General features: G+C 46.7%; 1 protein-coding gene across 3 annotated transcripts in view; it reads left to right on the forward strand.

The window, feature by feature from the left end:
* SAMD11 (sterile alpha motif domain containing 11) overlaps positions 1 to 12613 on the forward strand; it is a 141638-nt gene that overhangs the window by 114879 nt on the left and 14146 nt on the right. For all 3 annotated transcript variants that reach the window (XM_089534258.1, XM_089534259.1, XM_089534260.1), the window contains 2 exons: positions 10971 to 11086; positions 12354 to 12432. In XM_089534258.1, the coding sequence (XP_089390384.1) occupies positions 10971 to 11086; positions 12354 to 12432 (195 nt within the window). The remainder of the gene's footprint in view (positions 1 to 10970; positions 11087 to 12353; positions 12433 to 12613) is intronic.

The following is a 12613-nucleotide window of genomic DNA, read 5'->3' on the forward strand; positions in this document are numbered from 1 at the left end:
GTTCTTTGCCTGTATCTGTTCCCCTGAAGAGCAAGGATGAACTTGGCTAAGTTGTTGATGGCTTCTCACATCTGATATTTCTGCTGCCCTATTGGGCCTGGTGCAAGGCATGGAAAAGTTCAGTTTTTGGAATTGTAACTTTCAAGTGAGGATTTGGGGTCTGAGGGGCTCTGGGATTTGTGATCTAAAAAAATAACTTTGCTAAACTCTTCTGCAACTCTTCTGGGAAGGAAGGGGAGACGTTTGTGTGTATAAGAGAGAGAGAGACTCTGGTTGACCTGCCCCATAACCTCTCTCCATTCCAAAGCCGGCCAAGCATACTGCAGACAAGTCTGTCTTGTCAGGAATGCGGACATAAATGGGTTTCAGTTTTGAGGAAACCTCTCAGGCGGCTTGGAAAACAGCCAGGAGACTGGCTGAAAAATCACTTTGGTGGAGGGCTGGGAATGTGCAAACGAAACCGGGCCTGTCTGATTCATGTCGTTGTCCATCCCGGACTAAACAGGTGGACCATTCCCTGAGGGCCAGCCTCTGACTGGGAGTTCAAGGTTTTGCTTTGTTCCAGATGCTCAGATACGGAAAGCAGAATTGCCCAGCTTCCTTTCTTTGAGGGCTGTCTTCTTGTCCTATCCTAGGAAATCCAGATCTTGTAAATGAAGAATATGTTGCAGTGGTTCCCAAACTTTGATTCCCCAAGATGTTTATTGATGTATTTTTATATGTATTTTATTACTGATGTATGTGTTTTAGCAAACTGTAATCCTGCCTCGATCCATCTGGGAGAGGCGGGAAAATATAATAATAATAATAATAATAATAATAATAATAATAATAATTATTACTATTATGTTTTGGAGTTCACCTGCCAGAATTCCTGACTGTTGACCAAGCTGGCTGGGGCTTCTGGGCATTGAGATCCAAAACACCAAAGTTTGGGAATCGCTGCACTAGAGCTTTCCACTTGCACCCAAAGCTGCCCGGCCATTAAATAAAGGCATGTTTGGGAAATGGTTGCATGTAGAGCTTTAGAGAGCTTGGAAAGGTTATATATATATATATATATATTTGGACAACAATTCCCATAACCACTGCCATCCCAAAAAGCAACTTTTTAAAACTCTGCATACTCAGAGCTGATATGGATGCAGGTGGTGGAGAGGCAGTAGGACTTCTTGGGCCACTCCATCTCCAAAACCCACAGATTCTCCCCCCAAAATAATGTCCCAGATGGCTGGGGTTTTCCATCCCTAGAGGGAATGTTTCGAAACCTGGCACAGGAGAGTATTTTCCAGAGGTGACTCACCAAGCTGAGCATTAATCACTTCCTTCCCCTTCTTTATATTCTCTCCATAAATGTGTCCCCTCCTCTGTGGCAAGGCAAAACCAGGGCTCAAACCCACCGAAGAATTGCTTCCTGAGATGTCATTCTGCCCTAAAAATATCCACGGAAATCTGTGCTTATTATAGAATTCAAAGATATAGCCGTATTAGTCTGTAGAATCAGTATGTAGAGAGAGAATCCAAGGAAACAGGCAGAGGTCTACGAAAGCTCATGCTGCCAACTTCTTTCTTTCAGTTAGCCTCAAAGGTGCTATGCTTATTATAGTGACTGTTCTGTGCATAGATGTGCCTTCTGTCTATCCCTCCTGCATTGCGTTGCATTTGTCTATCCCTCCCTTCTGTCTGTCCCTCCCAGCAACATTTCACCTTGAGCCTCAAAGTCAGTTCTACTGTTCCTAAAATCCATGAACCACAAGATGCGGTGGCAATCACTAGCATTTTTATACCAGGGATCCATACAATGAACAATTAGTCTATCAACTGTTCTTGGGTTAATTCAATGAAGCTTCCACGTACAGAAGGAGTTTATCTCCATTTACCAAGTGCTGGGCAGAAGCAACAGGGCAGACTATCACCATGCCACTGCTAGATGTATGTAGTGTGGTTGGAGGGTGAGGCCTTTTCGAACGCTAAAAGCCATGACTGCTATGCCCGAAATGCCACATTCAGGCTATGTGTGTGACAGAGACAGAGAGGAAGTGTGAATATTTTGTTCCAAATAAGAATAATCCAATACAGCATATGCATAGTTGCTGGTGGGCATATCCTTCATTTAAATATATGCAGATTGCTCTTTACGGGGATACGTATACAGGAACATCGGGCAATTTCTCTCGCTAGAATCTCTTCCTGGGAAAAAGATTTATATTTGATTTGATTCTGCCCCCCTCTCTTTTGTATATATATTTTTGTGGCCCAGAGCTTTATGGCCTAAGAGTGTATACAAACATATTTAGGAGCAGAAGTAAATGTGGTGGGAGTTTCTGCTGGAGGATAGGCTCTGGTTTTCAGTGCCTCCTCTCCCCATCCTTTTACATTATATAGGATTCGGAGTGAATGCTGACCTCATTTTTCCTCTCTGCTTCTCCCTTATTTGTTATAGTTAGGTTGTCTGCTTGTCCCAATCAATATATCCCCCTCCATCCACAAATGTGTTGCATATCTGCCCTCAAATGTTTGCTCAGTGTTTAAATAAGTGCGACCATCCCTCGCCCTCCAAGAAATAAGGCCTTTGAGGTTTCTGACAGATGGCAACCCTAAGGCCAACCTATCCTGGGGTTTTCTTGGGAGATTTCTTCAGAAGGGGTTTGCCATTGCCATCCTCTGAGGCTGAGAGAGAGCATGATTTGGCCCAGGTCACCCAGTGGGTCTCCATGGCTGAGCTGGGATTCAAACCCTGCTCTCCTAGTGCCCTAGTCCAATGCCCAAACCACTACACCACATTGGCCCTGATTTTAACATGTATGTTTGTGTAGTAATGCTCCATTCTCTAAGCCAGTGTATTTTAGGCTTTCGGATGTTGGGGAATTAATAATTCTCCCCTCCACCCCCAGTATTCCAGGGTACACATGGGTGCCTTTGTGCCCATTGGGTACAGTTGTTTCTGTCCCCGAGAGCAGCAGAGACTTGTTCTCTGCTGCTCTTGGGGACAGAAACCAGGGTGGCATCTGGTGGCTCATGGACTAGCATGGGTCACTACTTCAATTAGTACCAGCACTGATCTAAGCAAGGGGGGCGTCCCTTGCATTCATAGATGTATGTGTATACTTTATATTTCTTTTGAGGTTCTTCTGAGTGTCCTGCATAGGGAAGATCAGTTTTAAAACCGATGTTTTGCATTGCTTCAATGCTAGAAATGCGACAGAGGCTGGATGGCATGCTTTGGTTGTGATTTCCTGCATCGCAGTGGCTCAAGTGGTTAAGACACTGACTCTGTTGATGGCGAGATTGGCAAGTTGGCAGTTTAAGGCCCAAGTGCCGCATGATGGGTGAGCTCCCATCACTAGTCCCAGCTTCTGCCAACTTAGCAGTTCGAAAGCATGCAAATGCAAGTAGATAGATAGGTACCACTTCTCAGTGGGAAGGTAACAAGCATTCAGTACAGTCATGCTGGCCTCATGACCACCAGAGCAGTCTTTGGACAATGTTGGCTCTTTGGCTTAGAAACGGAGATGACCACCACCCCCTACAGTTGGTTACGACTAAACATTCATGTCAAGGGACTGCCTTTACCTTTACCTATTGGGTTGGACTAGATGGCCCTTGTGGTCTCTTCCAACTCTACGATTCTATGCTTCTTTGTCGGCTTGGGCTCTCCAAAGGGAGGTGAAACATGGCAGGTAGGTCATTGCCTGGGGCAGCCAAGTGGGGTAAGGCGAGAGTCAGTAGACATTGTGGCGTGGAGCAGGAGGAGAGAAGAAGAGGCCCTGGCTGGAACCAAACAAGCTGCAGGTAGATTTATGGCGTCTGCCTTTTCCGAGAGTCTGGCAATAATGCATGTCGTGGGGCGGGAGGAGGGCGAGGGGGATGGAAGCGGCTTGGCATGGTGCTAAAATTCCATTTCGGCTTCCTGTCGGGAGCTCCGCAGGGATTAGGTCAGTTCACGGATGCAGCAGCGGCAAGAATAATTAGCCACTGAAGAATTCAGCCATTAGCTGGAGGCAGAGAGAGGAGGAGGAGGAGGCAAGCAGGCAGGGAGGAGAAGCCCGATGGCAACCTGGGCCTCATTTAGGAATGTGACAGCGCAGAGACCTTTTCCTTCTCGTTAGAGTTGGGAGATGCGATGTGGTCAAGCGCAGGTACAAGGATGGATGGATATTGCTGTGTAACTTTGACAAGCCACCTTCCGCAACCTCTTCCCTATAGATATGTTGGTTACGAATCCCAGAATCTTCTAACCAGGATGGAGGCATGCTGGATCCCTGGATAAAAGAGGCAAACCAGAGACAAGAGACCACAAGAGCCAACTAGTCCAACCCCTGCCATGCAAGAATTCTCAATCAAAGCATACCTGACAGATGACCATCCAGCTTTTATTTAAAGCCCTTCAAGGAGGGAGACTCCGCCACTCTCTGAGGGATGAGTACCCAAGTGATGGAGGAACCACTTTACACATAGGAGGAGGATGGGAGGGTTTGTACCCTATTGGTGTATCTCAGTGATTCCCAAACTCTGGCCTTCCAGAGGTTTTGGACTTTGGCTTCTAGAATCCCAGACCACTGGTCAAGATGGCTAAGGCTTCTGGGAGCTGAAGTCCAAAATACCCAGAAGACCAGTTTTTGGGAATCACTTCTGGTCAGAATGATTGCAGGTTGTAGGACTTGAAAAAAGCTTGAGTCCTTGGAAAGGTTTCCAAATAGGAAGTTGTGAATTGGGAAGGGGTCTGTTGTTGCTGGATGCCTTCAAGCTGTTTCCAACTTAGGGGACATTAAGGCAAACCTATCATGGGGTTTTCTTGGCAAGATTTGTTCAGAGGTTTGCCATTGCCTTCCCCTGAGGCTGAGAGCATGGGACTTGCCCAAGGGCACCCAGTGGGTTTCATGGCTGAGCTGGAACTCGAACCCTGGTCTCCAAGAGTCATAGTCCAACATTCAAACCTCTATGTCACGCTGGCTATATGAAGGACTCATGATAAATATGGTCATCCTGATAGTGTGTTTCTAAAGGAGTGCAAAAGGGAGAAGGTGCAAAAGTGGGAAAACGACAAAGTAAGTTTTACAAAAGTAAGCTTTTATAAAAAGGAGGTTCTGGACAGCAATAGTTTGGATTTTTCTTCAAGACATCTGGTTTTGTTACTAGCAAGGGAGGAAACCTTATTCCTATTACCCTCTCAAGCATTTTAGTCCTCTTGGGCTCAAGATTGTGTTCCGTCTGCAGCACACCCTTGGCTCCAGCCCTCTCTCTCATTGCCTTTTGTAGGAGGCGTTTTGCAAGCCTGAATGCCTGTTTGCAATAGTGGAAGCCAAGAGATGGGGTTAAAAATGCATTGCGTGGTTTTAACAGTATAATGTGTAACCCCCGTAATGACTTAAAGTATTGATTATTTGAAGGCCATTAGCGCTTATTGTTAAAGAAAAGTCGATACTTTTAAAGCCTGGCGAACCATTTGTCTCCTCTTAAAGGACGGATCAAATTTAGCAACACGCCGTTAAAAATCCCCTAATACCTTTGCACGCAAGCTGCTGGTGGAGGGTGTGTGTGTGTGTATGAACAACACATATGTGTATACAGACATGCATGTGCTTATTCCAACTCCTGCTTTCTTTTCCTCATTGCAATTTATCAGTTGTCCTTAGTGCGCAAGCCAAAAATCTTCCTGTTGTTTCTCTTTTATGGAGTAATGAAAGCAGATGTAAGAGACTTGTTTTCTGCTGCTCTTGGGGACAGGACTAGAAGCAATTGCACAAAAGTAGATTTTAGCTAGAGAAAATCTCTAATGGTAAGAGATGCTTTACGATAGAAGAGACTCTTTGGACTTTCTTAAGACTTGGAGACCTCAAAGCAGAGGCTGTCAAGGCTACGGTGGTTGCATCCTTGCTTCACAATTTGATGGCTGGGTTACATGACCTTTAAGGCTCCATCCAACTCTGCAGTTCTGCAAATCATCACCCTTAGTTTTGCCAACAATACAGTATTAAATCAGTACAACAGAGAATGCCTTCCCCTACTGAAGGAGTCAGTTCTTCCGTACCCTGAATCCAGCACTGCATCATTAGCCTGACGCTCTTGTCTATAACGCTATGTCTGCTTTAAATTCTGCTCCAAAAGAGACCTGTAGTCCGCAATCCTGTATAAATTATGGAAATAGAGCCGATTTGCATAATAACTCTGATTTTGCATTATTTATTCGGCAGCACTGGCCACTTTGCATGATTTATTCTGCTTTTGGCTAAGGAGATGGGGTAGTGCACCAGCACCTTACGCTTGGCACCCGGAAGCCTTACTCCACCAGCCCTTTTGGCTTCTGTCATTTCAGAGGTGTTTGCCCATACATTTTCAAGGACTAAAAACCTGTTTAGTTTCCCTCTCCACTTAATGGAAGCCAATATTTGTGTTCCAGCGATCCTGCGTAGTCCTGTCCCCCGCAGAATGTAGGCAAATGGCTTTTTGGCACAGCATCTCCCATAATCCCCCCTCCAATAGCCAGTCCCAGGTAGGCATTCGGGGAGTTATCATCCCTAAAGTTGGCTCTTCTGGTCTCTGCCTTTTTATACACAACATCTCCGATAATTCCTCTGCCATTAGGGGATTCTGGGAGTTATCATCCAAAGGGTTGGCTCTTCTGGTCTCTGCCTTTTATACACAACATCTTCCATAATTCCCCTGCCATTAGCCAGTGCCAGCTGGGGATTCTGGGGGTTATCATCCAACAAATTGGATTCTCTGGCCTTACATGCATGGTGTCCACATGTAACTTCTATGTTTACTGTTCTATAGTGGAAATGGAAGTATAGTGAACCTGTAATGGATGTATAGAAGAGGGAACCATTCGAGGTACAGGAAGCAATCTCCAATTTTGAGTCAGATAACTGTTTTCACGTCTTGGCAAATACACCGCAGCTTTTCCATCTCCACACTCCACCCTACGCTGTGAAATGGGTGCCCTCTCTAACTTTCCCAAAAAATGGTGTTTTTAAAGAAGGAGAGCATAATGTAACCTTAGTCCTGTGGTGACAGCTCCCTCCCTCTTTCCACCTTTATCTTGCTTGCAATCCCATCAGACCTAGAGCCACAGCAAATCAATGCGCCCTCAAAGGCAGAGAAAACAGGCTGTGTCGAACATGGTGTCTGGAGCCAAAATGCTCATGCAAGAGACGGATTGAGATTTCAGCAGCACAAAGATGAAGGAAGGTGGTGGGTTTCCTGGCTAAGCATCAATAGTGCTCCAACCTAGTTCCCCTTTGATTTATATTCAGATTTATGGGGAGGGGGCTGTGGAATGATCTTTCTTTTCTTCCCCACATCTGTGACCTTAGGTCTTAGGGGTTTCAAATTCGTACGGGTTTTTAAACATTCATCCTTAAAGGGGCACATTCTTCATCAGCTTGCCTTGCATTGACATGTTGTGTCTTGCAAAAGGTGATGCATATTGTTGGTTGTTCAGGGTATTGGCCAGGCCTCTTTAGCTCCCATGGGAGCGCGCTTTTATTCCTCCTTGTAGCCAGGAAAATCAACAGTGATGGACAGGTTGTCTTTCGAAGTGTCTTTGAACTCACGGGAGAGTTTTCATGGATCTCTGGAACTCAGCTTGAAAATGTGAGGCCAGCTTTTCCCGAGTGCCAGCTTTTGTTAGACTTTTGTTGTGGTGGTGGTTGTGTGCTGTCAAGTTGTTTCCGACTTACGGCGACCCTAAGGTGAATCTATCACAGGGTTTACTTGGAAAGTTTCTTCAGCAGAGGTTTGCCATTGCCATCCTCCCAATGCCCTGTTTTCTTTCTCCTCTTCTCACTTCCCCCTTTGTCCTTAGCTTAGTTAAATTGCTGCAAAATGAGTTCAATGTGCAAAAGAAGTTTGCACTTAGTTAACTCAGTGGAAAGGAGAAGCGAGGAACCTTCCCTTCCCAGTAGTCTCAGGCAAAAGCAAATTGCTGCCGCCTCTCTGGCTTGAGTATTCTCCCTCAATACCTTTTGTCATCTTCTTCACCACACTTGGACATTGCAAAGGATATAGGGAGACAAGAAAGTGAAGAGCTGATATGATAGTCCTGTTTAAATATTTGAAGGGATGGCATGTTAAGGATGGAGCAAGCTTGTTTTCTGCTGCTCCAGAGAATAGGACTCAGAACAATGGATGCAAGCTGCAGGAAGAGATACCACTTCAATGTTAGGAGGAACTTCCTGACGGCCAGAGCTGTTCAACAGTGGAATATTCTGCCTCGGAGAGTGTTGGAGTCTCCTTCTTTGGAGGTCTTTAAGCAGAGGCTGGATGGCCATCTGTCGGGGGTGCTTTGATTGAGAGTTCCTGCATGGCAGAATGGGTTGGACCGGATGGCCCTTGAGGTCTCTTCCCACTCGTATGATTCTATGTTTCTTGAAGAAGAGTGCCAAAAAGGAAGATTCCCTTCCAAAAGGCTGACCAGGAGCCATGGAGGCAGGAATGGGTGGGATGAACCTTCAAGTTTGCTCCGCATGCACTTATCTTTGAATGACCGTTCCCCACTTCAGATCAGCCCCCCCAAACCGACCCCAGGAGGTCAGAGAAGGGCCAGCGTGCCTGGCTTGGCCACACAATGGTTAAACGCCACTTGATTTCCTAAATTGCTTCTTATAAAAGGAGCGCCATGTCTGCCAGGCTTGTCTCCCCATGATTACAGCTAATTACGATCGAGCGGACACCTCCCGGCCCCCGTCATGCCGCTTTAATTGTCCGTTATTCATCCGCTCGGCTGTCCGGAGTGGCAGCGCACTTGGCAGCCCGGCGACCGAGGCCTCGGCTAATTGTGAGGCCTCGGGGATTAGGGCAGGTGATTACACACTTCATGGTGTAATTACATAAGCATCGCTTGGCTGCTGCCCCGGCACTGAGCCCCGAAGGTCATGCGCTGCGTTACCTGAGATTAATTGGCGCTGCCACTGAAGTGCGAGGCGCTGGCGGAGCGGTTATACGATTAGCATTAACATTTCAACAGCGACGGATCGATCCGTGGCTCTCCTCCAGACACCGGGAGCTGTGCAATTAGTTTAGAGGAAAGCTGGGGTGGAAGGAGGGAGGAAAGCCGAAAGCTAGGGGTGGCGAAGGAAGGGCACGCTGGTGAGAAGGGGGAGGCTGGAGAGATGGGCAGAAGGGGAGCAAGCGGGGTGAGCCAGGTGGCAAGTTGGGGAGAGGGACAGATGGGAGCAGAGCAAGGGGATGAAGGACTGGGCCTTTTGAGGGGAACGCGTTTAATCCACTCAATTATTCCACCCTCCTCCCAGATCCTCTATCTCTCATAGCATTCGTGGATTCCCCTTAGAAATAACATTCTCCCACTTCGCTTGTGTTGTGCTCGTCTCTCTCTTTGTGCATGCATTCCATACGTATGCATTTGAATGGTCTCGTGAAACAAGATTTATTTTTACTGGTATTTGTTTTCCCCAAATAAAGGATAAAGGTTAAGTGGATTGATCATTAAATGCTTCTAAAACTTGGGTGCCACATATGGGCCTTGCTTGTTGGGTCCCTTCAGGTTGCTTCCAACTCATGGCGACCCTAAATCAGACCAATCACTGGGTTTTCTTGGCTCAGAGGAGGTTTGTCATTGGCTTTCCTTATGGCTGAGAGAGTGTGACTTGCCCAAGGCCACCAAGGGAGTTTCATGGCCAAGCAAGGAATCAGACCCTGGTGTCCAGAGTCATAGTCCAACACTCAACCACTATGCCACACTGGGCATATGGACCTAAGTATGTCTAAATACCCTAAAGGCATCAGATTCTGTCTGATCTTGGAATCTAAGCAGGGTCAGCACTGGTAGATACTTGGATGGAAGACTGCCAAGGAATCCCAGGTGATGTAGGCTTTTATTTCTGAAGAAGGAACGGGCCAAAGCACCTCCTTGCCTAAGAAAACCCTATGGGGCTGCCATAAGTCAACACACAACTTGAAGGCGCATATGCACGCTTCAGCCTAATCTATCTTTTAGTCCTGACTACTGTAGACCCCACTGAAGCCATTAAATTTATCTACTGTTAACTCACCGCTTAACAATGGATTGAATGGGTCTACTCTAGTTGTGATGGATCTTGAGCTGCACCCTTTTCTCCCTCCATTCCCTGCACATAACTCATGCAAGACCTTACCTTTGGCCATTGGTAGCTAATGGAAATTTCCCAATAGTGGGAAAGATAGCAAGAAGGCGAGATAGTTGGGCCTATATTTGGGGCTGCAGGCTTTAGGCATGCTTAACCTGGGAATAAAACTAATTGAGCTCAGTAGGTCTTACCTTTTGAACAGACCTGCAAGCTTATTTCCCAAAATACTGATTTCGAAAGTAATTTTCCTCTCCCTTTTCTCGTTGGCCAAGGGGTATATTTTCCCAGCAGTGTTCTTGCCCAGTGGGAGTTGAGAGGAGCATGGCTAGTTAAGTCTAATGGCTCCCTGGAGTGTGCTTTGGAGGACCACAAGGGAGTTCAAGATGCCTAGCTGTTCCTCTAAACTGTTGGGATGGGAGACCTCCTGCAATTCCTATGCTGTAGGGTTTGGAATTTCCAGAAGGATTGGAAAGGAGAATAATGAGCTCTCACATTAACCCTATACATGTGTTTTATATGCGTAAGGGATGCATAACGTACTTCCTAGAATCTTTACATTTGCTAAGCCACATTGAACCCTTCCAGCATCCGGGAAGGTGCTTGGTCCAGCGGGAGAAGAAAAGAGCCCAATAAACGCAAGACTTGGAAGCAGAATGCCTTACGCAAAAAGCTGAATAATTAAACTTTGCTTAGGTTTTTGGTTTCTCAGTTGTGATCCTGACATTCTTTCTGGATGTCTTTGCCAAGACGGTGACTTCTGTATGACACCAGGGATGCCTCACAGTTTCCACCAGCTATCAAACTGTTTTGTTTCCTTTACTGTTTTGCAGGTTCTGTGAGCTTGGTGAACACATCCCCAACACACTAGGATACTCAACCTCCTTTGTTTTCTTTCTCCTTTAGGGAGATGTCCCATCCGCCTCCGCTTCTGTCACCTCAGAATGCTCCTCACATTGCATTAGGTCCTCACTTGAGACCCCCCTTCTTAGGGGTACCTTCAGCTTTGTGCCAGACGCCAGGTAAGTGTGCACAGAATAGTCCAGTATGGCTAAATATGGAGTGTTCCAGGACCCTAAATGGTTGTTGTTAACTGCCATCAAGTCAACTTTGGTGACCCTATAAATGAGAGACCTTTAAATGGAATTGTGTGTTAACTTGACTGACGTGGGAATGTGATAAGCCAGCCCTGATGCATTACAGTTCTCTTACCCCTCCATTCTGTTTTGTGGCAACCCTGGATGTCTGCTGCAAAGTCTTACCCTAACAGTACCTCTGTTACTCCACATCTAGATAGCATAGTAAAATGGAAGAGTTCATGCTTTAAATGAGAGACAGAGAATTTATTCTCCCCACCTGGCTGCATTCCAGACAGTAGTTGTGGCCATAGCCAAAATTTGGGACCGACAACCTGCCTCTTTTTTCTTAAGAACACAAGAAGACCCTTCATCAGACCAAAGGCTTATCATGTTCACATGGTGGCCAACCAATTGCTTTTGGGAAGCCCATAATCAGGATATGGGTGCAACATTGCTCCCTCACCTCTCTGTCTCTCTGCCTGTCTCTCTGCCATGCCCTTCTCCTCTTTCACACAGCCCAGTTCTCTCATAACCATCCATGGGCACCTATGTGCCTATCCCATTTCCTCACATCACCCCCTACCCACAGAGGATGCCATGGACTGCTCCTCGGTCAGCTTAAAGCTCTCCATGCTGCTCAGCGGAGCTAAGCTTCAATGGAAAGGAGGCTTCATAGCTGCTTGTACATTGGTGGGACCCTGCAGCTGTGTCCTCCTCCTCACCTCCCCAACTGCTCAGCGGTTTTCGCCAGACAGCTGGCTAGCATTGTGAGGTATGGGAGATCCCATGGAAAGGAGCTTGAAAGTTCATCTCCCCCTTAGCTCCTTCCTCCTTTCTTGCTCAGATCCCCAATGGAAAACAGCTGAGCAACCAGCAAAGGGGAAGCAGCGCAGGGGAGGGTGAGGACACCTCTTCCAGAAGTGTCTGATAAACAACAATGACAGCAACAGCAACAACAACAATGGGTTTTGGGAGGAGGGGCTGGTGGGCTGAATAGGGAGGTTCTGCAGGCTGCATCTGCTCCATGGATCAGATGGTCCCCATGCTTTTAGACACAAAAAATCCTCTGGGGTCATTCGTTGGACTTCTAGTGAGAGCTGGGACAGGTCTAGGGTTATGCTGGGTGGGCCAAAAGACTGTCTTCTCTTTTGAGCATCATCATCATCATATTTATGTGTTAAATCCAAGCTGCTTTTGCCTCCTGCTACAGGTTATGGATTTCTACAGCCGGCCCAAGCAGAGATGTTTGCTCGGCAGCAGGAGATGCTGAGAAAACAGAACCTTGCCAGGTGAGAGGTTTGTTCCCAAAAACTCTCTTAGAGAAGGACTCCCACATACTTTCCCCTTGGTGCAGTATAGCTCGAGCCACCCAGTGCTTGGCCCTGACTTCATCCCTTCGCTCTCCCTCGCATATCTGTTGAGGAGGAAAGATTAGCTGGTATGCTTCATTGAGCCAAAGAGCCGGAGGCT

The sequence above is a fragment of the Sceloporus occidentalis genome, unplaced genomic scaffold (assembly GCF_023333645.1).
Source record: "Sceloporus occidentalis isolate IW3139 unplaced genomic scaffold, rSceOcc1.0.p SCAF_8, whole genome shotgun sequence".
Classification (NCBI taxonomy): domain Eukaryota; kingdom Metazoa; phylum Chordata; class Lepidosauria; order Squamata; family Phrynosomatidae; genus Sceloporus; species Sceloporus occidentalis.